This window comes from Gasterosteus aculeatus, chromosome Y (genome assembly GCF_964276395.1).
Source record: "Gasterosteus aculeatus chromosome Y, fGasAcu3.hap1.1, whole genome shotgun sequence".
Taxonomy (NCBI): Eukaryota; Metazoa; Chordata; class Actinopteri; order Perciformes; family Gasterosteidae; genus Gasterosteus; species Gasterosteus aculeatus.
The window spans coordinates 2231021-2255854 of NC_135709.1; the positions used below are offsets into that span (position 1 = coordinate 2231021).

The window sequence follows — 24834 nt, forward strand, 5'->3', positions numbered from 1 at the left end:
TCATTTAGCATTCTTCATAACTATTAAAGTTCATGGTCTTTTCTGATAACATCGCCTAAAGGAAGCATATTTAAGGTAAATAAAATTGGTCCAAGCACAGAACCATGTGGAACTCCATGACTAACATTAGTAGGCATCAAGGTTTTTACTTTTCAAACACAAACATGGGTCGATCCAATAACTACAACTTAAACCAGCTCACTGAGTTTCCTTTAATACCAGTTAAATGTTCTAGTAAAATATTCTATGATGCAGTGATTGATGGTGTCACTGAGGTCCAACAAGACCGGAACAGAAACAAGTCCTTCTTTAGATGCAAGTAGAAAGTACTTTGGAACTTTGCCATTTCACTGGAGAATTGTAAATGGAAAATGATGGGGATCTCAGTCCATGGTTGGATGTGAGCGTAAATAAAGCGGCGTGTAGGGGTGTTTACAGGAAGTGGTAAAATGGCAAATACTGGTAATAATGGTGAAGAGTGGAGGCTAAAAGCTTGTTTTATTGAATTTGGTTTCCATCTCCGCTTTTTCTGCTCCCTGAGAAAAACAGTGAGTGGTTGTGAGATAGATAATGTAATTCTTCAGGTTGACGGAAAATATTATAACGCAACCCAGTTGCAATTAAGCTGGCCACATCCAATTGCTTTGTACCAGCGTTTAAGAGGCAGTGTGCGCAGAGAGAGAAAACAATTAGACCAATGATGGAAGAGCGAGCGGCAGCGGAAAGCATGGAGAGACAGTTTGAGAAAAGAGGGATGTGATGGCGAGGAGGAGGTCAGTGGTGGATGAAGGCTGGAGATGGTAAGAGACAATACACACACCCCCATTGCATTCTCTGCATTGACCAGCTGTGGGGGGGCGACTCATCTGCTTGCAAGAAGAAGTCCAATTGTATGGAATTCTATGAGATAATTACTTTTCTCTTTCTGACCTAGAGGCCTCTTCTGTACCGTTAGGTCCATCTCATGCGTTTTATATCACCTCATGTGATGCTATTCAACCAATCAAATATGTATATTTTCATAGTAGTACATAGTTTCGTTCTTTATTTTTAACGGACTTGCAAAAATTAGCAAAAAACAGTTTTCACTTTGTCATTATGGCTTGTTGTGTGTAGAATGTTGAGGGAAATAATGAATTTAATCCATTTTGGAAAAAGGCTGTAACATAACAAAAAGTGGAAAAAGTGAAGCGCTGTGAATAATTTCCGGATGCGCCGCATATGGCCTTTAAAACATGCGACTTTAAACGCTTTCACTGAAATGAAGTGTGTGTTCTCAGTGTGCGTTGGGGTCTGTGCACCTGCTTCTTGCCTGGGAGCCGTAGAAAGACAAACCCACGCATAGCTTTGCCCTGTAGCTGTAACGCGACGCTGTAATGTGAACTGGTACCTTGTAGCTCGTTTGTTCGCAGCTTCTGACTCTGTAACCGGAGTCTTCTGTAGCCGAGGCGCTGCCCATCGTTGTCCCTCTAAAAACACCCGGCGAGCTCGTGTTTGGTACTTTCTCAGTGGGCGGGAAGCTGCTCTCCTCAGACTGTATTTGATTGGAGGCTGAGGAGGATGCCATCGCTGACGATGCTGCCGGGCCCACAGCCTCTGAGCTTCATCAGACTCAGCAGGCAGAGCTCAAAGCGTCCCATCATCTCAGCTGGTTCACTCCACTCTGGCTCCAGCGGGAGATTGCGCTCCCATCGTGGCTTCTCTTCACATGCAGTTCATGGCTTCTTCTTAAGATGCTCGCTTAGATTTCGCGCCTTCACGTGAAATGGGAATTCATCGGGTTTAGGGAAAGATTGGCTTGATGGTGACGACGACAACGGTGGCTTTTATTTTAAAAAGAAACCCCAATACCGTCAGGCGACTGTATTGACTTAAAGTAGAATATCACCATTTTTCACATTGCTCATGAGGAGTACCAATAAAAATGTTTGTTTAAATCCTTATTTAGTTCTGACTATGACAGAGTGAACTAGAGAATAAAGCATCATCAGCAGGTCTGTCGCTACATCCTCCGCTTAACACAGACGACTGTGATTGGTTTAGAGCAGTGCTTGTCTACATCCCAGCTGGGTTCAACAACAACAACAACAAAGTTTCAATAAACTCCAGTTACGTCACTTTAAAGGAGCTCCCCCTCCCAAGATGGCCGCCGCGCGCGGACGTTCGACTCCGTTGGACGAGACATCTAGCCTTTTATATATAATATCTAGGGTGTCCATCGCATTGCCTGCGTTCTGTACCGAAAATTGGTCTGAGGGAGGGGGGCGGGACTACTGAGCCACATTCTCCAATTACAATAATCAAAAATAATTGCTAGTTGGAACCGAGGTGAAAAGTTTTCTTTGACGGTGTTACTGTTAACAGACGCAGGTCTGACTGTAACGTTCTCTTTTCTTTTGAGAGCCTTTTGCATACAGACACTCGACAGCTTTAGCACTAAAGCTAATTTAGTGTGACAGTACTTGGTTAAGTATAGATAATTATTCAAGGCCTTGAATTGCCTCATTAAACAAATCTGCTTTGGAAAGAGAGAACGCTAAACTTGTTAAGCTGAATTCTGAATTTACTCATAAACAGTTGGAAAAGGGAAAAGATTAAAAAGCTTGTATTGTTTTTTTGTGAAGCGCTGCTTCTTCCACCAAAGAACCATTTGCTGAAGATCCCTTTTTCTTAGGACCGGTTTCACTAGTTGTCTGCTGCCTGGAACTCGTTCCCCAATCAATAACTGCTTCTCTGGCCTTGACCAGTCCAGGAAACATCTCACCGGGCCATCAGGGATAATAGCGTGGCCACCATTCTGTGGCCTTCTTCACCGGCCTGTCCAGTCCCTCTGCCGGGGGCGGGAGACCAAGCCGTAAAAGGATGGCTGATGCCACCACAGAGACAGGAAGTCTCCGTCCCCTCAGCAGATCCACTCTGCGCTGTCCAGAGTGGATCTGGACACGACGGTTTCGATCCCTGCCCCCGCTACTCCGCATGTCAGCGTGTCCTTGGGCGAGACACTTAACCTGGACAGGACGTCCAGGGTTGGCCAGCTCCTCTTTGTCTAATGGGGAGCGTTCCAGGAGTTTCACTGTGACAAACCAGGCGGCACAGCATGAAAATGTCTTTTAATTAAACGAGGGTCCCCCTTCGCCCTTCAGCGGCACGCTGTTGTGCAAGCGCCTGGTTTGATATACAGTATATTCATCTGCGAGGCGAACGCAGTCCATCGCTGAGAACATTGGATTAATTGTGGAGCCCGTCGAGTTCCGCCGCAGGTTTGATGTGTGTTCACACAGCGACAGGTTCACTGGTCACCCTGAGAGCGGTCGCTGTGACTCCAGGGATGAAGGAGAGACGGGGATCTAAAAGGGAACAGGGAACATCCTCGTCTCAAGCGTTTGTGATTTCTGTGCAGTGATGTTAATTGGTGAAGGGTCTGTTGATGCGTGTTGGCTTGGCTACACACACACACACACACACACACACACACACACACACACAGAGTTGTATTTACCCTGTGTGACAGGGGGGCCCGGGGGGGGCTTGGGTCTGGCCTCTAGCTGGTGACACTAATCCAAACAGGCTGAGCCAAATAAGGAGGAACAGTAAACGCACACACCCTTGCTGTGTGTGTGTGTGTGTGTTAATGTTTTACCCTTCTTCTCAGCAGTACAGGTCCGGTTCACAAGCATTCTGGCATTTCCTGGTATCACAACCCCCCCCCCACAAAGAATCGATCGTGAAGGTTTTGGTGATGCTGTAATTCCAAATGTCAAGGTTTGCCACTCTGCAGAGCGATGACAGGAGGTCCTTCACCTTCTGTTCCGGCTGGGCAAAACGTTACAAAACCAGCTGTACGTGGAACATTTTCCCCTCTCAGAGCTCAGAACCGTCGCCTCCGTTTGCGTGATCCTCGGAAATGCATCGATGGGGGGGGGGGAGTCCACCTTCGCTTTGTAAGAAGGGGGGTAAAAAAAGTTTCTGCCTAAAAACCTTTTGAGAAACCACTTCAATCAGCAGAAACCTCCCCCAACATTCCTCCCGTTGCCGTGCCAACGGCGAGCCAACGGGCGCGAGTCGTGGCCCGGGTGGCACCTCGCATGCCAGCTCCCGCCTCCGGTCTCGCGAACGGACCCGGAATGGGCGTGATGGCGACGTGTTGAGGCAACGTGAGTCGCCTTGAGGACCAAGCGGGTTATTCGGGGAGCGCCGTTATTGCCGTAGTCAAGCTGATGACAAGAATGCCGCAATACCGGATAGTCGCAGGTGTGTGTGTGTGTGTGTGTGTGTGTGCCCGCAAACAGCACGTGGTGACTGTGTGCAGTCATTGTGTGCGTCAAGGCGGTCGTCTGACAAAAAGGGGGTCAGGTATCCCCTGACCTCATGGTTCCTGTAGGGTTTAGCGGAGAATACTCGCGTGTCGGAGGCCGCGGCATTAAGTGTGCACATCTTAGTGGCGTTGGCCTCCTAAAGCTCACGGGGAAAACGTTGCCCTTGCCTCCCGTCGCTGGCTGTTACTCCCACGTCGGCCACCGTCTGCAAGTCACGCCCTCACTCTCAGGCCAAAATAGATTACGGCGGAAATGAGAGCAGAAGTGAAGTGACCGGCGCGCAGAACAGCTCACAGTCAAGGAGGAAAGGATCTGATAATACAAAGAGATGGATGTCATGCTCTCAGGCAGGAAACAGAGCAGTGCGGACGGGGGGGGGGGTCACATGTAGTCCTGCTCCCCTATCAGCCTCACTTCAAAGGAAAGATGATGTCACAGGGTTGAAGGCCACAGACGGCGCTCCGGGGGTTAGGGTTAGGGTTAGCCTAACCCTAACCCTAACCCACGGATGACCTCTTAACCCTTCTGCTTTCTGATTCATAAAGAGTGACTACGAAGAGCACATGTGATGCTTTAAAGCTGCTCAGGCGCTGCCGACACGGATCCAGTGACCTTGTGTGAGGTCAAAGGAGGTCAGTTCCCCTCTGCTCTCTAAACCTTTAACACGCGTAATGGTACAGTGGTGTACAGATACATCGCGTCCTTCAGGGGTCATTGCGCTACTTTGTGTTTCCAGATGCCAGCTCGTGATGTCCGGGTCAGGCTTAGTCAGGTCTGAGCTTTGATATGAGGCCTTTTTATGTGTGAATCTGTAATGCGCCTCTGCTTGGAACCAACCGCCTCAGTAAAGTTCTGGCTCAATGGAGGAAAAACAACAGCTTTGTAAAAATATTATATTTTTTTTACCACATGAAATTAGTGAAAACATGTGTGATAAACAACCAGCAGCAACAATTAAATACAAATTGTCAATAGAGGGGAGCTGAGAAAGACAATTTGATTTGATCATAATTAAATAACCCAGAATATGATTATGCCGTCTTTTGAACACTTTTAATTCATTTCTTGCTCTCCATGTTTTGGGGGAAATTCAAATGATGCAACTTGTCAAATGTTCAGGAATGATTGAAGCCTGAATATGGATGAAGACAAAGGATGAAAAAGGTGTTTCCACTCTTAACTCTTTCTGACAAATGAGGAAAGTTGTATTCCGGCCGTCAGACCTACAATGAACATGTATTTAAACCAGACATCCGACTCCAGTGATGCAGAGATCAATCCGATCGGCTGCGGCGTCCAATTCGAGTGAGCGATGAGCGACGAGGCGGGCGTGTCGGCCCGCTAAACCACTTCCTGGTCGGCTGCCGTCACGCGTGCTCACGCCCCCGCCCACCCGTCTCCCTGTCCACCCCCCCTCACTCTCTCCCTCCCTCCCTCCCTCTCTCCCTCCCACATGTCTTTGCTTCAGTCGAGCAGGGACCGGAGGGGATTACGGCGGCGGACACACAGGTGCAGTACGTGGAAAATACCTCTACCTCTACCTCTATTACCGCGCGCAGGCGCCTGGCTGATTTCCTGGCACGGCACGTTACATTGATAACGGAGCTGCGCGTTGGGACCTTGACTGGCTCGGTCAACTCTTCCCACCATGGAGTCGGGAGTCCAGTTGTGGGAGGCGTGCTGTGTTTTGGAGGCTCAAAGTTGAAGCACCAGTCTTGGTTTGTGTCAACATGGAAACTTGTTTTCTGCAGTAAGGCGGTGACGCATTACGCTGTTGTGCTCTAAACGGCTCTTTCAACGGTTTCGGCTTGAGGCCCAAATAGTTTTTACTTCAAGGAGCTTTTTTCACAATCTTGAATGGTGAATCTTTATTATTTAGCGTCTAGTGCCTGAATGACAAATTGGTAGGTTGAAACCATTCATCGGAAACAGCAGTAGACGCTACAGAATACGATACGTCCTATCAGCACCTGATAACATGTGAAGCGGCCCACTGTTTAACACAACAAACTGAGGGACAACTTCCCTTTCCACTCGGGAGTCCGAGGTGTCGACGCTGAGGCAGAAAGAAACAGGTTGCGTTTTGTCACGTTGACAAACTTGTTTTTCCGGAGTGTATCTCTGTGAAACTGCTTTTCTGTTGCTACGCCCGCAGTGCCTGAGACCCAAACGACACAGCGCATGTGATTTAAGAGATAATCCTGCCGGTTCAGTTTAATAGGGACGTATTATTTGCATTCTTTTTATTTGTTGAATCGTGACACCTTACAGTAGGTCCCAGGAAACATCGGGGGAAACCCACTTTGTAGCGGCTTCTGTATTGTACCAACCCGACCGCACGACGAAGAGAAACAGAATTATAATAAAAAAGAATGAGTACTAGTAATATCTTGGGGGGTTTCTTTATGTGTATGTTTGTTGTTTAAATAATGTTTGTTTCCTATATCCTCCTCCCTCTTACATGAAACGGTTCAGCTCAGTTCAATTCGTTTCCAAATCTGCAATTTAATATCCAGTTATAGATTCAGTTGTGTCCTTTTATTTGTTTACTTTTGGGGTAGTTTTAAAAAAGAAATCTGTGCTACTACTACTCTATTCTCTATTCTAGAAAGATACCCATTCATTTGTTGAGAGAGTGGCTGCAGGGTTTTTGGGGCAGCAGACGACTCTTATTGGGAACTCCAGGGTTGTGCCTTCAAAGAAACAATCCTAACTTGAGACTGTTCCTGGATTGTGAAGGGTAAATGGAATACAGTGAGCTATCAGATCCTTCAGGAACTGGGTCTCTCGGGCTTTGCTCTCTCCCTTCTCTCCTCCCACCTCAATGGCCGCCGCGCTCACCGGGTCACACGGAGAGGATCTGTGTCTGAACCGTGTTCTCTCACCACACGGGGTCCCCCAAGGATCTGTCCTGGGTCCCTTCCTCTTCTCTCTGTGCACCAACTGTCTCGGCTCTGTCGTCCCCTCACGTGGCTTCTCCTACTTTAGCTGTGCTGATGAAAGCTTTGCCCCCCCCCCATCTGAGACACAGGTAGCATGACCCTCAGCCTGTTTAAGAGACATCTCTCAGTGAAAGGCCGCACGCCACCTGAACTACGCTTTCCTTCCATGGAGAGACTCTCCCACCAACGGCCTGACCTTTGACAACCCCGTCCTGACCCCCTCCATGACTGCCAGGAACCTCGGTGTGACACTCGACAGTCCACTTTGCCTCAGTGCCAACATTACAGAAACAACGCATTCCTGTAAATACATCAGGAGAATACGTCCCCGTCTCACCCAGAAGGCGCCTCAGGCTCTGGTCATCTCAGCTATTGTCACTCCTTCCCATTGTTAAGTCTCATGTGACGTAGCTGCTTTCCATGACTGCATTAGCCTTTCTGTCTTTCCCCTCTTCTCCCACTCCCTTCACCACGTGATTGCCTATAGCCTCGATGCTAATCGTATGATGGATGTTGGTTGACGTGTTGGTCAGGCTTTTTGTCACTGCGCTTAACGTGGTGTTTGTCATGACCAATGCATGGCTGGCACCGACTAGACGTTGTTCCCAATCACCCTCCTAAAGGTTTCTCCATCCTTGCTACCATGAAGCTATTTAGTCTGAGTCGGCGCCCAATCTGGAACCCAACCGAGACCCCCCCCCCCCCCCAAGACGGCTGCGTACTGCTAACGGCTGCTTAGTGAACTCGTTGCACGGAGGAACCCAGCTGGTTCCCACAGCTCTCCATCACAGGGACACTTACAGAGGTCGGAGGAATCATGACCGGTATGATAATGGCTCTTGTATTTAAGGAGAGACAAAACTACCCACACTTGTCAGCTTTAGAGCAGCCGATGAAATTATCATCAGCTGTAAGCCAAAATTCCAACGGTACAATAATCTTGTAATACTGGACAAATATATCACAGTAGAGTAAGTATAATCTTCGATGTTTCCATCAAGTGAAATCGCGGCAGTGAATCCAACTCCTGTTCTATTGCATCAACCTTCATGACGTGCGGCCGTGTGTCACCTTAAGTAACCAAACTATTACTGAGGTAAACAAACACTTACAATGGTTACGTCCCCGCTCAAGAAGCACTGTCCAAGACCCGGCAACACTGATAGCAAATGCTCTGTCCTTGTATTCCTCTTTTGCATGTGTTATCAATCATATCTATTCATACCCTAATGACAGCAGGTACCACGCACTGTGACACGTGCCCATCATGCAACATCAATATAACATTCACACATTGTAGGCACAGTTTGCGCGGCTTGCCAAAGGAGACATGGACATGGACAAGTGGTGCCGGGGTTTGAACCGTCGATCCTCCTGATTGAAGGGCAACCGAGCCCACGTAGAGGATGACGTACCTGGCACAGGCAAACTCATTTCTATCTACCGTAATATCTGGACTATAGAGCGCACCTTGAAATATAATCCGCACCACCTAAATTTAGAATTTAGAGTCGTCCGTGCCGGAGAGGCCTTTTCGTCTCGAAAATGGATTCAGATTGGTGGCCAGTAACTTAAATGGCGCATCATATGCGTTCCTACGTGTTTGAATATGATGCGCAAAATGGTTGTTCAATCAAACGTCTGCCTCGACGCGTAAAAAAAACCACTCTTAATTATGGATGTAATTATTAACTTAATCTTTCACAGGGGTATGAACCTGGTTATAAATATGAGGTGGCCCTGTGAGCACATTGAGGAACTCGTGAAAAGAACTAGAAATACAAAATCACCATTCAAAAAACAGATTTTTCACAACAAACACAGAAAAACCCAGCAAAAAAAGAAGGTAAAACACTGCGTAATACAAAAAATCTCTGCTAGACACAAAAAAACTAAATGTAGAAAAAAAAAACTATTTAATACAGAAACACACTGAATAAAATGAATAGAAGAGTTAAATTGCACAATGTAGGGGACAGTGGACAGTGGACAGGACTGTGACAGTTTGTCTCGTCAGCTCTGTGCTGATCTCTAAATCAGCACCTTTACACACACAGTGTCACAATTGAACAGACAATCATGTCGAGGCAACAATTCCATTGTTTACCTGCTTGTTGTATCGGTGCTTAGTGTCATAACTGTGCTGTCATCGTCTGTCTGGCTATTTATACGTTTTAAACTAATAAAAGGCCCCTGATTTATTTTCAGATACGCACATGTGCATCCATACGCACTCATTATGGGAGCAGAAGAACGCTCTGACCGTGGTTGGTGGTTATGAGCCATGCTTATGAAAGTTAATATATGTGGCGCAGGGGTAGAGCGGGTGCGCTGGGAATTGCGAGGTTGGCGGTTCGAGCTCCCCGGCTGCTCCGTGTCACGTGTCGAAGTGTCCCTGAGCAAGACACCTAACCCCTAATTGCACCATGGGAAAAAAGAATGTTTAAAAAAAAACATGTAAGTCGCTTTTGGATAAAAGCGTCAGCTGAATGACCTGTACTGTAATATATAAGAGGTATTTATTCTCCCAAGGCCTTTGTAGATTACATCACTAGCCCTTCCTCTTGATTTCTGCCAAGTGAGGCCTGTCTGTCTTTAAGTCAGCATGACAGCGGGTGGAGAGCTTGAAGGAGAGATAACGTATAAAGTGATGAGTGCAGGGCCCAGAAGCAATGACAGCAGGGGGAGGAGAACAAGGATGAAGGGAGAAGCAACGTCCTGCCTCGAGGTTTTATGCGGTGTTCTATCTATGTTGCATACATGGGTCACAGACGCATGAGAATCCAATGAACTCCACAGCTCACACGTCTAATGTGAACTCACGGTTCTGCTTCTGAGAGCCTCTCTAGTGTGAACTAGTGTCACTTGTCATATTATTCCCCTTTTATGTCAAATATCTCAAATATATGTCAAAAATCCTCTCCATAGCATTCAAAAAGTATGCGCTAAGCTGCTGTTAAATCCAATGGGTTTTTCTTTCTTCAGAACACCGGAGGACCTTTTTGAGCTGATGCTTCCCGCCATCACCATGGAAACGGAGGCCAGTCATATGCTGGAGGCTGCACTGGAGCAGATGGACGACATCATCGCAGGTAATGGCTAAACAACAGCGTAATCTTTCTGACGACGTATCTTCTTGAGAAATGGTCCCACGGGTTGCAGTGTTGCGTGAGTGGAAGTGACTTGAGCCCACATGCTAAAGTCTTATTCTATTCAATAATATTTGTGCACAAATACTCTTTATGTTCCCTTTACAGAGCACAGTGCTCTGCAGATTACAGTCGAAGAGGGAAATTGTTCAACGTTGTCTCCCTCGCTGGAGCAGCAAAGCCTGGACGTGTCCCTTGACGGGCCCGTAGTCTCTTACAATGCAATATATACCAGTGACTTGCAATGCATTGGTGCTCCTGGGAGCAGAGGAGACAGTATAATGGTTTCTTCTGTTAGCAGTGTGTGCAAAATACAACTTACTGGTTCCTCAAATGAAAGCTTGATCCTACTGGATTTCCTTTTAACTAGTGGTTTCTTTAGAGTAGACTTCCCTGAGGGGGGGTAGTAAAGAACTCTGCCTTCTCCGTTTGTTCAGAAAGTAAATCTGGTTACCTTCCATGGTGTATTGACTTTTTATTTTTTGTCAGGGTGAAGTACTCATTTTTTATCTCAGATATCTCACTGATTTGCTCCCCAAACCTGAAAGTGTGTTTGAGTCTTGATGATTTCTTGGTGTGTTTATTATTATTATTATTTTTTACTCAGTTCAGTTCAAATGTGATTATTTTGCGTAGCTTCAGCAGCTCCGTCATCCTTTAGTGGCCAGAAGGAGAGGTTTTCAAACTCAAAGTTTTAATGAGATCACAACTCTTTGCTGTCCTGCTCCGAAATGATGTAACGGTTTGGAAAGGCACCCTAGTTCTGTCCTGGTGAAGGTGAATAGAGAAACTTCTGCATTTTGTGCAATATGACAAGTTGCAATTTAAAATAAAATTCAGTTTTATTCAATTTCAAGTTGAAAACCACATGTTGGTTATATAATGTTATTCCCCCCCCCCCAGGATTTACTGCCTATTAATTAAATAGCAATTAGCAGAAAGATTTCCGTTTTTTCTAAAACACCGTCACATTTTGTGTGTAATTGCGTCCGTGTTGTACACGTGTGCATGTGCTGCCTCGCGGATTACACAGATCATGTCACACGGGGCTAAATGTTGAGTGGGTAAAATCTCTTCAACCAAAAGAAATGGAGGGGAGACGCACCGTGAAGCTCAGAGCATGCTGACCTCATTGAGTGCTCCGACTTTGTGTCCCCGGCTCTCTGTGAGCACAAATGGAAACGCATTAAAAATCCCATTTCGATAACATCAGCCAATCACTAACAAGAAATTAGAGACACTTATCAACATCATTTAGACGTTTTTGCCTTCCGTTTTCTCTCTGGTTACGGACCTTGTGGGACTCCACCGGTTAATGACTGCCGCCATCTACTGTTGTGTTACCGCGATGGGCATTAGATTTAGAGATGAGTTTGCTATTGACCTCTCAGTGTAACAAGTAAATAAAGTACTCACAGTTTTGTGTCTGACGCAACAAAATCCAATGGATTTTAATGTGTTCATGTCTCGTTTGTTTCAGTTGACTGTCACAAACTGAGGAACCAGATGATTTGTTTTACATTTTAAAAAAATGTAATTCCTTTAAACTGATTAATTAATTGTCAAAATAATTGGTGATTCATTCATACATTTACGATTGCAGTATACATTCATGTTAACTTCTCCTTAAGTGGCCTACAGGTATTTTGTTCTATAATGTGCAGGTCGTTTTCAGGTCATACCTGGATAAGAAGTGTGTTTAGTGTACACCAATGACCCTTTCCCCCTCATGCTTCCTTTTATTCATGTATTTCAGTTCTTCTACTCTGTTGTACAGAGGCTGCGCGAAGACATTAAGCAGCCACAATTCGCCGAGTGCCTCCAGATGTGTGTGAGTGCCAGGGAAATGCATGGACCTCCTTGGCGATTCTGCTCTCCTAGTTTGGAAAGCTGCAGCCTGGTTGTGCGTCCCGTGTTGTCGTCCCAGTTCTGAATAACGGTATCGATCATCTTTCTGCGCCCTAAACCCCCCCCGCACACCCTGCAGGTTCCAAAGCGGCGGAGGAGTTTTCCAGCAGCGCGTATGAGCCGCCCTCCCCACTCGGCGCGGCTCCTCTGCAGGTCGTGCAGTTGGCCGAGGACCTGAGAGTCGCCCTGGAGCTCCGACCCGACCGGGACGAGAGAGCCGGCCTCAGAGCTCAGCTACCTCGGGCGACGGCACAGATCCTCGTAGACTGGCTGCAGAGTGGAACTGTGAGTACCAAGTGAACGTCCACCTTGGGTTGTCACGATACCAAAATTATGACTTCGATACTACACCTGCCAAAATATTACGGTACCCGATACTTACGATACGATACCACAAATAGGATAATGGAATATATTTATCTATGATAGTAATAAATAAAACATCTGTGAGGTTCCTTTTTTACCTGGTATCTGTTTGACTGTCTGTGGGAGGAACAATGCTTTATTTACTTGCATAGTTTGATATTCTCACATTCATATTTCCTTAACAAAAAATTAAAAGGATTAGGTGAAGACCCACCCTCAGGCTCCACCAGCATGTAGCCTATTGCATCAAGTGTGTATTATTTGGTACAATTGTGTGTGCAGTCTGACCTCATGATCATAAAGGCCCACATGAGTGAAATTGTAGGTTGTTTTGCATGTATATATTTCTGCTGGACTATTCAGGAACTTATTTGGGGTCTTGCTTTGTCTTGTGTTGCTTGATGTTTGACTGTTAGGAAAGTTGTTGTCAAGCTAGCCAACAAAGATACAGGGCTGCCAACTCTCACGGTTTCCCCGTGTGACACGCGTGTTTCCATGTTTTCACACGCACTCACGCCACACATCCAATTTATTACGCTAAAAAAATAAGATCTGCGCTGGTTCATATAAACGGCGCATCTATAACCCGATTCGCTGCATGTAGCGTAACTTACACCCCCCGACAGCCGTAGCTTCACCCCCAACGTCTCACTCCAAAGTTTAGTTAAAAGTGTCCCTATAACATTACAAAGAAGCCGACTCGAGAGAACTTCATACTAGCATCAATATGCAAGCGTTTTATAACAAGCTTGCTAACATTGCTAACGAGATGTCTGCTAGCGGCTAAACTTACTTTGTTTATGACAAAAAAAAAAGTCAACAATTTTCCAAACACAGTCAAACATCAAGCAAGCGCAACACAAGACAAAGGAGACGTCCTCTTATACCCGGACATTTCCTCTTTTCGAGACCTAAAAAATGCGTCCGGGTAAAAGAGGACGTGTGGTCACCCGAGCTAAGCTAGGCTAGGGCTAATGGTGTTAGGCTGTATATGGGTGAGCAGTCTGCTACGTGAGGGCGCGTCTCCCCCGATAACTCGCATGTGTGTGAAAGCTGCGCAGTCGATGTGTGCAGGCGGCCTCACACGGAGCGGAACAGTGCTCCAATTGCATGTTTTTTTTGAAGTACCGGTACTAAAAATATTCAAAACCGTATTGTTTTCAACGTATGGGTACCGCGATACCTTTCTAGTACCGGTCCCCCGTGCAACACTACTTCCACCTCGACGTGACATGAGGTCTCATTCGTGGTGTAGATGCATCCAGGTCCTCTGGAAACGTCTCACTGACTGTACTCATACCGCATCCTCTCATCAGAAGAATCTGGGAGAACCGTGTAACATTCTTTCAGCGCGGTGGACTGTCTGAGCTTTCTGACGGTGGTGATTTTTAGTGGATTCAGTGGACCGTGTTGTTGTTGTGGTCAACAAACATTGGGACGAGTTACTAAAAGCTCCACAGAACAACTGAGACGGTACCTTTAGACCTTTGCCTGCTCTATGATGACGGACCTTCAGCCTTTCAGGTTCCTTCTTCACTTTCACTTCTCATCAAGCGTTTCCGTCCAGCAGCAGCAGTTGTTTACCGTGACCGAGCTCTACCACCCTGTGCACCCCTCTGTGGACACAGTTAGCTGGGGGTGTGCCCACATTCCATCACACACAACACAACAACGCTCTTGTTGTGGCCTGTGTAAACGCGGCTTTTGTGATTCTTCATTATATTTCAGGTAAAATAAGTCCCTATGTGTCTGTTCCGCTGTGCCGTGCTGCAGCGTTTGCATTGTAGAGGAAGGAGACAAAGGAGAAAGGGGGGAGCTTCTGGACGGGTTCCATTAAGTTGTCCTCGGAGACTCTATTACAACTGGACTATGATCGACTTCCTGTGCTGCGCTGCCTCCCTCACACCCCGAGTCGGTCCGGCCTGGGTCTCGGCGGGTGGAGGTTTGGGGAGTGAGTAGTTCTTGCAGAAAGGGAGGTGCATGTCCATTTATGCATTTATGAGTGCATTTATGAATTTTGTAGTCATTCCGGAATGAGACGGGGAGCCAGTGTAGTGAGTGTCGGATGGGTATAATGTTCTGCTATTTCCGGACTCTCATCAGGATCCTGGCAGTGCTGTTTTGGATGTATTGTAATTTCAGTACATTGTTGCCAGTGATTCCAGTTAAAAGTGAGTGACAGCAGTCCAGTCTTAAAATAAAAGGCATGGACAAGCTTCTCTGACAGGGTCAAAGTGGGCGGAGTTTGGAGATGTTTTTGAGATGTTAGAAGGAGGTTTTGCACAGGTATTTGATATGGTCATTAAAGGTCAGCTGAGGGTCAAACCTAACTCCCCGATTGGTAACTGTGGAGGAGAGGGCTACGACCTGACTGTCGAAGGTGGGATGGATAATGGAGGATGACTGAACATGGTGTGGAGTGCCAACAAGAAGGGCTTCGGTTTTGGAACTGTTTAGCTGGAGAAGGTTGTTGCTCATCCATGCCGTTATCTCCCCAAGACGAGCGCTGAGACATGACATGGCGGCAGAGGGGCTTGGGGCAGTCTTGATGTAGAGCTCCACATCGTCAGCATAACAGTGAAAGGACATTTTCATGTTTGCTGATGACACGGCCGAGGGGCAGCATGTAGGTGATAAAGAGGATGGGACCAAGGACCGACCCTTGCGGAACACCACAGGAGACAGACGGCAGTCTGGACTTGCCTCTTCCCAGTTGTTGTATAGTTGCACGCTCGCGTGTAGCGAGTGTTACCGGCAGAGGCCGCTGTTTCCTGCCGCACGGAGGTTTTCCACATGCTGAGGAGGAAAGCGGGGTTTGAGTCCCCCATTGTTTCCACAGCAGATGTCTCACATGTTGCACACGATCGCTGGCCAGCCTCCCTCCTTTGGTTCGTCTTTTTTGTTTTCGAGCTCTCTCCCCTTTTCTCCCTCTATGTCTTATTTAGTCATCGCTTATGTTTCAATTGTTCTCTTCAAGTTCACTTTTGTTTTGCTGTTGTGCTTTATTGTTTTTGTGTATTTTGTCTTCGTCCACTTGGAGCCAATGATCTTCTGTCAGCCATCTGTAGTCTTGTTTCCTGTGATCCAATGCATCTGCTTAACAGAAATGACATGAAAGAGGCATTTCAGACGTGTCTCATGAGACCAGCTGCGGTGGACTCCCAACAAACTTGAATCTTCAAAATTGGTCCTCAGAGTAACAGGATGAAAGACGTGCGTCTCCAGGGGATCGTCTTCAGTCGAACAGGAAGCAGCATCAGAGGGCATTATTGGCAGGAAGTTGTGACATCCTGTGACTGCTGCTCATTACCGCTGACCCAGAGACAGTAGCATGTCTTCACAGGCTCCTGTGCTCCTTGCTGAGGCTGTGGTAGCACAAAGGAACAGCCGAGTGGGATAACAATCTTTTATCAGCATGAAATACAGTCCGTGTATTTTTCAGCTTCAGGTGTTCAGGTTAAGCAAGGATCATGGTAGCACTCCAAACGGTAATCCTTCTTCTTGCTGCAGTGTAGTCAGACTGCCTCAAATGTGTGGTGCACATGGGTCACATGGGTCACATGGTGCAACCCATCAGCTGTAAACGCTCTTTCTGCTCCTCTGCAAATATGCAAAGTTTGAATTTTGTTATATAACAAATGACACATGTCATTTCAGGAATAAGGTTCACACATACATGCATACATACAATTTGCCTGACCCTTGATCACTAACAAGAGGTTCTGTGCATGTTGGGTTTGTGTGGAACGTGTGCAGAGGGTCACAGACGCAGCCTGAGATGGATCCCGCGCGGTGCCCGACATTACAGCCTGTTGACGCTCTGGGTATCTCAAGCGAGGGAACGTTGACCAAGACTGCTGTGAGGGAACGAAGAAGAAGAAGAAAGAAAGAAAACAGCCCGCTGTCCTCTGCAGGGGGAGAGAAAAGTAGAAAAACAAAGAGAGAGGAGGAGGAGGAGGTGGGGTGGAGGAGAAGAAGGGAAGAACTGCAACTAGACCGGAGCACGAGAGGAGGAGCGAGTGACTGATGAAAGCAGAGATCAGAGTGAGGGGGGAGACCGAAAGGACGGAGGGGGGCTGATCCCTCTCAGAAGGCACATATCATAAAACTCCCTCCTCCACAGCTGTGAGCGGCGCACACACTTCCATGCAGAATCTCCTCATCTAGTTTCTCACACACACACACACAGCATGATAGGGTGGGACAGCGGCACAGAGGAAACTAGAAGGGCAGCAATGGGCCGGGAACATGGAGACTCCCATTGACTTCCACAGACACTTCTCCTGGCTCAAAAGGGTGAGCGCCAACGTTTCGTTTGGCTTCATTGGACCATTTCTTTTCATTTTCCTTTCCTTTCCTTACTTCCTCACACCACATTCCCTCTTGTTGAGGAGGGTTCATATACTTATAGGAAAAAGACGCGGGTAGTTGTTCCGGCTCTGTTGATTTATTATGTTCATGTCCTTCGTGTGTTATTTCCCACACTGACTTTTGACGTCATTATGGCTGCGCGTGTGTGTCTGTGTGTGTGTGTTTGTGCGTGTGTGTGTGTGTGTGGAGGAACGCAGCTTTTCCCTTCGGCTGACTGTTATTAACACAGAGATCTCTCCGTGTGCCGTTCGGGGTGTAAAGAGTCTTCGGTTTGAGCTGCTTTCTGTTGTTTAACAGTTTGTAATCAGATTGTTGAAGGTAAAATAAGTTTCCACTACGTTTGTGTCATTTTGTCAAAAACCTCACATTGAAACATTGATCTTTTAAACCCACAAACTGTTGATGTTGAATTCATCATGCAGTCAGTTGGCTCACATTAATCTAACGCTTGCTTTTGTAACTTGGCCTACGGATTTGCACGAGGGCCAAAAGCTGGACGACTTTTGCGCCAAAATGAAGACTTTTGTCCCTCTTTGTCTCTTTTAATGGTTTGATCACATGCTGTAGGCTGAATGGTCAAACTATTTTCTCATGATAATATATCTCGGAACCCGAGCAAATGTTGGCAGCGTCACATGGAGCAATGTGACGTTCGCTGCAGCGAATAGTCTGTTCCCCCTGTTCTGGGTTCCCCTTGAATACCCTGGGACTTTCTCCTCGCTAACGCGGTTAGCGTTAGCGCGGAGAGATGGACGTCAGTGTGCATCTGCAGGTCCGCTAAATGAACGATGGTTTGTGAACGTCGCCGCCCTGCCTTCGAGTCCTCTTGAACGCCGATAGTCAGGCGGTGCCCACGTCGTGCAGCTTTTAGGGTCCACGTAGAGACACAGCGGTGTGACAGTGACCAGTTTTAGCAGAAAGCTCAGGCTCTGCAGCGGGTATAGTGTGTATTATGTGCATTTGCAGTGACATATGGAGCCTGTTTGTGAATCACTGAGCGTGGGTGCAGTGCTGGATGTTGTCATGCATTCCTGGACACCGCATGTCATGAGGAGTCCGTCCCACTGTCACGCTGCTCAACGCGCCGCTCTCACTCGCAGGGACCCTTTGACTACTTCTGTTCACCATTACTACTTCATAGAATACAAAATATACCAAATATTTCAAATGTATGTGACAAAAACTCCAAAGAAAGAATAAACAACTGGGCTCAGTTAACAAAAACAAAAAATGCCCACAAATAACCTTTTGCATGGGTATCATTGAAATGACCTTTGGCACAGAAAAATAAAGGGTGGTTGTGGACATTTTCCCAATGGGGTCCACAAAACGTGCAACACTGGAGCAGAGGTGAAAAGCAGTGATGTCATGGCCATGTGTGATCAATAAGTCAAGCTAAAGATATTTATTAAAATGAGCGGCATGCTTTGGCGCTCGTCCCCTCTCTGTCTCGGCTGATAGACGGACGGAGCAGACGGGCCTGGCTTCCTTCATCTGCCCCTTTTAAGCGCCGCGTCACCTCTGCAGTCTCCGATTGGTTAAATAACTAATTTCCCTACGAGGATTTCTTCTTTCTTCTCGTGTTCTTCTCATTAGAAAATGTTTGCAAAGTGGTTTTGAAGTTGTGCAGGTGAGGTTAGAGTTTGAGATACAGGCTTAAGATGCAGATGTTTAGCTTCTATCGTCATGATAGCGGCGTGTCTATGTTCTAGGTGTTCTACATCCTCTGCTAGAACCTCTTCGCATTTACCTCAGTGAACTGCACAATGTAAGATATTCATGTGTTCGTTACTATGAACAACCATGAAAAAAACTGACATTTGCAGCTAGTACTAGTTACTAGTGTTTGGCCGTAACTCCTCCTGTCGGTGCTTCCAGCACTGTTTTGGTCTCCACCACCCACAGAATGAAACTCAATGTTTTAGGTGCAAAATGCACCTGCAAAATTGCGTTTCTCTTGAGAAATCCTGATCCATGTTGCGAATAAACAAAGGTTCATTTCCACGTCTCTCTGTGTCTCCATCCAGGTGGACTTGTGTTCTCCAGCCAACAATGAAAGCTGCCAGGAACGACTGCTCCGCCTAGAAGGGGACAAGGAGTCTCTGGTGCTACAGGTCAGAGACGTACCGCTTAGTACCTTCTTTTTAATACGAATCACTGTCTTTAAATTTGCTGATATATATGTCTGATCTCAATACGTTCCTTTGATTGAGGAGTAGATGTCAAATTTGTATTTTGAATAATTCCTATATTGTAACTAATGTTACAGTAGAAAGTGTCGGGTTTCCTCTTGTGTTTAGAACTCTTTTTTTCTCGCAGTCTTGTTTTTTGTTTCGTAACATGACCCTGTAACGTGGCCCCTGAACCTGGTCCTGTGATGTGGCCCTGTAACGTGGCCCCTGAACCTGGTCCTGTGATGTGGCCCTGTAACGTGGCCCCTGAACCTGGTCCTGTGACGTGGCCCTGTAACGTGGTCCCATGACATGGCCCTTTAATGTGGTCCCGTGACGTGGCCCTGTAATGTGGCCCCATAACGTGGTCCTGTGATGTGGCCCTGTAACGTGGCCCCTGAACCTGGTCCTGTGACGTGGCCCTGTAACGTGGCCCCTGAACCTGGTCCTGTGACGTGGCCCTGTAACGTGGCCCCTGAATCTGGTCCTGCGACGTGGCCCTGTAACGTGGCCCCTGAACCTGGTCCTGTGACGTAGCCCTGTAACATGGTCCCATGACGTGGCCCTTTAATGTGGTCCCAAGACGTGGCCCCTTAATGTGGTCCTGTGACGTGGCCCTGTAACATGGTCCCATGACGTGGTCCTGTGACGTGGCCCTGTAACATGGTCCCATGACGTGGCCCTATGACGTGGTCCTTTAACGGGGTCCTGTGACGTGGCCCTGTAACATGGTCCCATGACGTGGCCCTGTAACATGGTCCCATGACGTGGCCCTGTAACATGGTCCCATGACGTGGCCCTATGACGTGGTCCTTTAACGGGGTCCTGTGACGTGGCCCTGTAACATGGTCCCATGACGTGGCCCTGTAACATGGTCCCATGACGTGGCCCTATGACGTGGTCCTTTAACGGGGTCCTGTGACGTGGCCCTGTAACATGGTCCCATGACGTGGCCCTTTAATGTGGTCCCATGACGTGGTCCCTTAACTGGGTCCTGTGACGTAGCCCTGTAACATGGTCCCATGACGTGGCCCCTTAACGTGGTCCCGTGACGTGGCCCTGTAACATGGTCCCGTGACGTGGCCCCTTAACGTGGTCCCTTAACGAGTAAGCAACAGGTGCCAAAGTCCCCATCCACTGAGAGAGTCTGCAAAATCCAAACCGTTCTCCATCTTGTGAGGAGAACGTGCAGCATGAAAACCCCAAACGTCCCGTTTGATTCCATCTCTGACTGTGTGCTGCATGCCCCCCGCCCCATGTTTCCTGTCTGTCTGCCAGCGCACATCTGCATTGGATTCATTCAAATAGCATCATAATTGTTACTCCGGCTCAGTTGCTTTTCTTGGAAAGTTCATTTGAGTCCGGAGGGTTTGACGCCACGGAGAAAAACAGCTCAGCTCCTAGTCTGTAATCCTAGAACTGAATATTTCCTAACAAACGTGTCCAGACACCTTAAACCTGTCTGAGCAGGTGTTTACAGTAACTACCAACATCGGCGCCCAAAGCAGAAGATTGTATAAGTGTGCTCTGCGTGATGTCTGCAGGCTCTCCTGCTCTGCGTGATTCTAATAGCTGAGATCTTGACCAGCTGTCTGCTCCGGGCCTTCGGGAGGGAACACTGCCTCGATTGTGTGCATAGGTGCTTTTTGTGTATAAAATTGATAAAAATACATAGCTTTACTTTTTTTTTTTTGCGCCCTTCAGTTTGTAATACTGCAAAATATAAAAATCAACCAACAGGTCCATTAGGGACCTTACACACATGCTCTGCTGACTGTTTGTTTTCTACTGTTTGTTTGGCGCAGGCGTTTAACGCACCACCCTACTGGGTGGCGCTGGTTCATAAACTCCTCACATTTGCCCCCCCCTCACACACCTGCTTGTTACACATCGCGCGTGTTAGCGCAGCTGTGATTGGTTGACGTTGGAGGTGGACTGGAGTTCCTCCTGAATGAACTGGCTGCCGGCAGGTTCCCTGCCACATCTTCTCTTTGGGTGCCGCTCCTTCGAGACTCTTGTTTGTGTGAGGTGTTGTCTGTGTGTGTGTGTTGGCATTTAGTTAGAGAACCTGAAGGGACTCAGAGTCGGTAAGTAAAGTACATGTGTTTTCTTCTGGAGTAGACGTTTGCCAGGATGAATGTGCCACTGTGTGGACACAAGGAAGAGAAAGAGACCAGATGATGTTGGTGATAAGACCGGTTTAGATTCGTGTTTGGGTGTTGATGAAACTTGGGTAGGTGGTGTTTTCATCGCCACCACATAAACGTGTGTCTTCTGGTTATGCAGCAACGATTGCATCAGCGGGAGCTTTCTGTGAATTCAGCTCGGCCTGTGGATGTTTTTCTAATCGGGAATGCATTTGTCACCATTCGCAATTGTAGGTGAGCGTCCTGACTGACCAGGTGGAGGCCCAGGGAGAGAAGATCCGAGACCTGGAGAGCTGTCTGGAGGAGCACCGGAAGAAACTGGCTTCCACTGAAGAGATGCTGCAACAGGTGAGGCCGTCACACGATCACGTCTGTAACACACAAGTGTAACACAAGCGTCTGTAGTTGTTGGAGGATGCAGATGATGTGGCCTGCGTGTGCCAGAACAGTCCCATTTAAAGCTCAAGGTCCAGATACGACATGGAGAACACTGCTCGCTGGTTGACTGTGGGACAGCAGGGTTGTCCTTCAATCAGAACGGGGGTTTCGATCCCGCTAGTCCCTGTGAATGTGTCCCTGGGCCAGACCCCAAATAGCTCCCATAGCTTTAGCTTCTGCGTATGGATGGGTTTTACGATGAAACTGCTCAAACTGAAAGACCGATAACCATCTGGAGATGTCCGCATTGACCCATCCTGTGTCTGTAGAGGACCTGAGTGTGTGTGTGTGGGCCAGCTAAACTGTATTACTTTATTCATTCATGTTGAAAACGGGACACATGCTCCCAGATGTTCCAAACGATACTGTTATTTAATATGAATAACGGATAATCACGAGGAAATCAATCAGCCCCTGATCTTGTTAGTGTACTTGTTTTTTTTAGTTGAAGAGGGGTCAACGATAGCTGTGCGGATGGACTGTACATGACTAAATGAAAGGAGTGGCACAGTATGACTTTAGACTGTGGACCTCGTGTGACGGATCCCCTGGAAGGGCAAAGCTTCTCATTGCGCCAGAGCTTTAAATGTTACAACAATAACCCCAACCCCTGTATTGTGAAGGAGACCTCTTTGGTACTCTAATGCTCATACTTATATAACCGTACTGTACATGCCGTCCTGACGCTATAAGGGTACCTTTACATGGACCGTCGATGCTGAGAGGCGCTATTTCGGTATTTGAGATTGAGAAGAAGGAATGTGTTCTTTAAGAAGACAAATAGCTTTATTTTTCGAGGAGTGACTTGATCGTGAGGAACAAGCCTGAAATGTAAAATGACCACATTGAGCCTCCACGTGCCCATGTCCCCCGTGGGGGGGTTGAGCATCGGTATCAGGGTGGTCACCATGCCTTGGCGGTTCGACTGGACTGCAGGTACACGAAACTGCTGGAAATCAGTAGTGTGAAACCCGTTTGAAGGTCTCAAGTGCCTTTTTAATGATTTTTTTTACTTGACGTCAGTGATGAGGCAAACGGCGAGGGCACAGCTCTTTGTATCCCAGAATCGGCTCTCTGTTTGAGCCATCAACAAGCTCTTTGTCCTCTCCTCCCCATTAGGGCAGAGGGGAAACAATCTCCAGGCATCTAGGCCTGTGTCCCACTCATCTTCATCCAACTTGTTTTTAATAATTCCCGTGTGTGTTGCCTGCCCTGAACATCTCTGTAGGTCGCAAAAGACACTCTTCAGTCATGTGTGTGTGTGCATAACGTGTCGTATTCAACAGTTTATCTTGTCAAGACGAAGACGCCTCTTTAAAGAGATCTGTGTGGATGTTTCACCCGTTGCTCCTCGTAATTTAAAGCGAAGCAGATGTCCGGCAGCCGAGCTTTGAGCCATGACCACAAGTTCTGATAAATGACCTCGAAAGACTGCAGCTTATCCTGCTGTAAGTGAGACTAGTGTTAGATTACAAACTGACAGTCAGCTGCCGCGACTTAAGAACGTGTGTGTGTGTGTGTGTGTGTGCGCGCTGAGCTGGAGAGATTATGAGGTTTTAGCTGTCAGTATGTCTGTGGCTGTGGTGTTGACTCAAAAGGTTTACCACGTGATCTTTCCATTTGGGTGGTATGGGATCCCTCTGCGGTCTCCACGTTTATACACAGAACAAGCGCCCCTTCAGTGCCTAATCAACTCAAGAGAAAAAACATGTGCATCAGTTTGAGTATGTGCTCCACATACACCAAATGGTCTTTTATGATCAATCACTGGAGGGTCTCGATAACCGTCGGATGGATCGCATTTCGCTTCATGGTGGCCGGACAACGTATACTGACGATACCCATGATCCCCGCGGTAGAGCAGGATCGTCTTTTCATCGAAGGTTCGATCCCCGGCTCTAAAGACACTTTACGCCTTAACTGCTCCAGCAGTAATGTCAGATAGACTGATGGGCAGGTGTCACTGTGTGTGGAAGCTCCTGTTATCCGTATATATGCCTGAATAATGACATGAGAATGAGTCATTTACAAACGTAAAGGTGTCCTTGTGGCATTCCCATCGGTCTCACTGCACTGTTGTGTTAGCATAAGACGCTAAACTAAGACACTGACTACGTTAAACGCCGTCGTGATTGTCGCTGTGAGCGTGTTAGCATGCTGACGTTAGCATGTAGCTCAAGGTTGATGGCTGTTGTTTTCCTTAGTTGTGGAATCCTTAATTACTACAGCGCTGATCAATGTTGAAATAATGTTTCTTCAAAACGTATTCGGTTGGAATGAAAATGTCTTTAGTGTCGTTTAGCCATCGTAAGCTTGCTTTTTGCTAATAAAATACGCCGTGAAAGACTTTTAACACTTTCACCTGTCAATTGCAAGGTACCTCCGCCTTCACGGTCCGTCTGACTCTAAGCGGACCGAACCTTACTTCAAGTGAATTAATGCGAGAGGAAGTGGGATTAGACGAGGAAACGAAAGCATTAGACGCACACGTGCGTTTTGTGTGACTCAAGAGGAAACGCGTACGTCTTCACGTTCAGCAGCCTCTCTCGCCCTCTTTTTAAACACATTCTTTTTCTCCGCGTCATTCCAGAGAAGCGCGGCGCTGTATGAACACCAGCCCCCCCCCCCCTGCTCGCCGGTGTATATTTAGCTTTGTGGGGTCTGGGCCCCTGGCCTGGCCTGCTCTGCTAGCGTGGGAACAACATCGCCCCTGAGAGGAGTAGCGCGCTGATGGCTTCCCGTTGCGTATCTCCGATAGATACCGATGTGTATTCCTCATTTCTTTAGGTGTGCGTCGTAAAAGCCCCCCGGCGCTACTTTCAAAGCGTCATACTCGTTTTCCCCAGGAGCTGATGAGCAGGAGCTCTCTGGAGTCCCAGAAGCTGGACCTGATGGACGAGATGTCCCACCTCAAACTGGAGCTGGTCAGCGCGGAGAGGACGCACACCGACGCCCCGCCACAGGACCCCGCGGACGCCCAGCAGAACAAGGCCGAGGTACGAGGGCTGCGTGTGTTTCAGCTGCTG

General features: G+C 47.4%; 1 protein-coding gene across 39 annotated transcripts in view; it reads left to right on the top strand.

The window, feature by feature from the left end:
* LOC144390785 (liprin-beta-2-like) overlaps window positions 1-24834 on the top strand; it is a 47333-nt gene that overhangs the window by 2750 nt on the left and 19749 nt on the right. For 7 of the 39 annotated variants that reach the window (XM_078097186.1, XM_078097197.1, XM_078097201.1 and 4 more), the window contains exons 2-6: window positions 10244-10350; window positions 12395-12600; window positions 19080-19166; window positions 21605-21718; window positions 24655-24804. In XM_078097186.1, coding sequence (XP_077953312.1) covers window positions 10269-10350; window positions 12395-12600; window positions 19080-19166; window positions 21605-21718; window positions 24655-24804 — 639 coding nt within the window. In that variant the 5' untranslated portion in view covers window positions 10244-10268. Of the gene's footprint in view, window positions 1-5737; window positions 5831-5911; window positions 6035-10243; window positions 10351-12394; window positions 12601-16702; window positions 16978-19079; window positions 19167-21604; window positions 21719-24654; window positions 24805-24834 lie in introns of those variants that run through there. The other 32 variants (XM_078097179.1, XM_078097180.1, XM_078097193.1 and 29 more) reach the window with 22 other exon arrangements.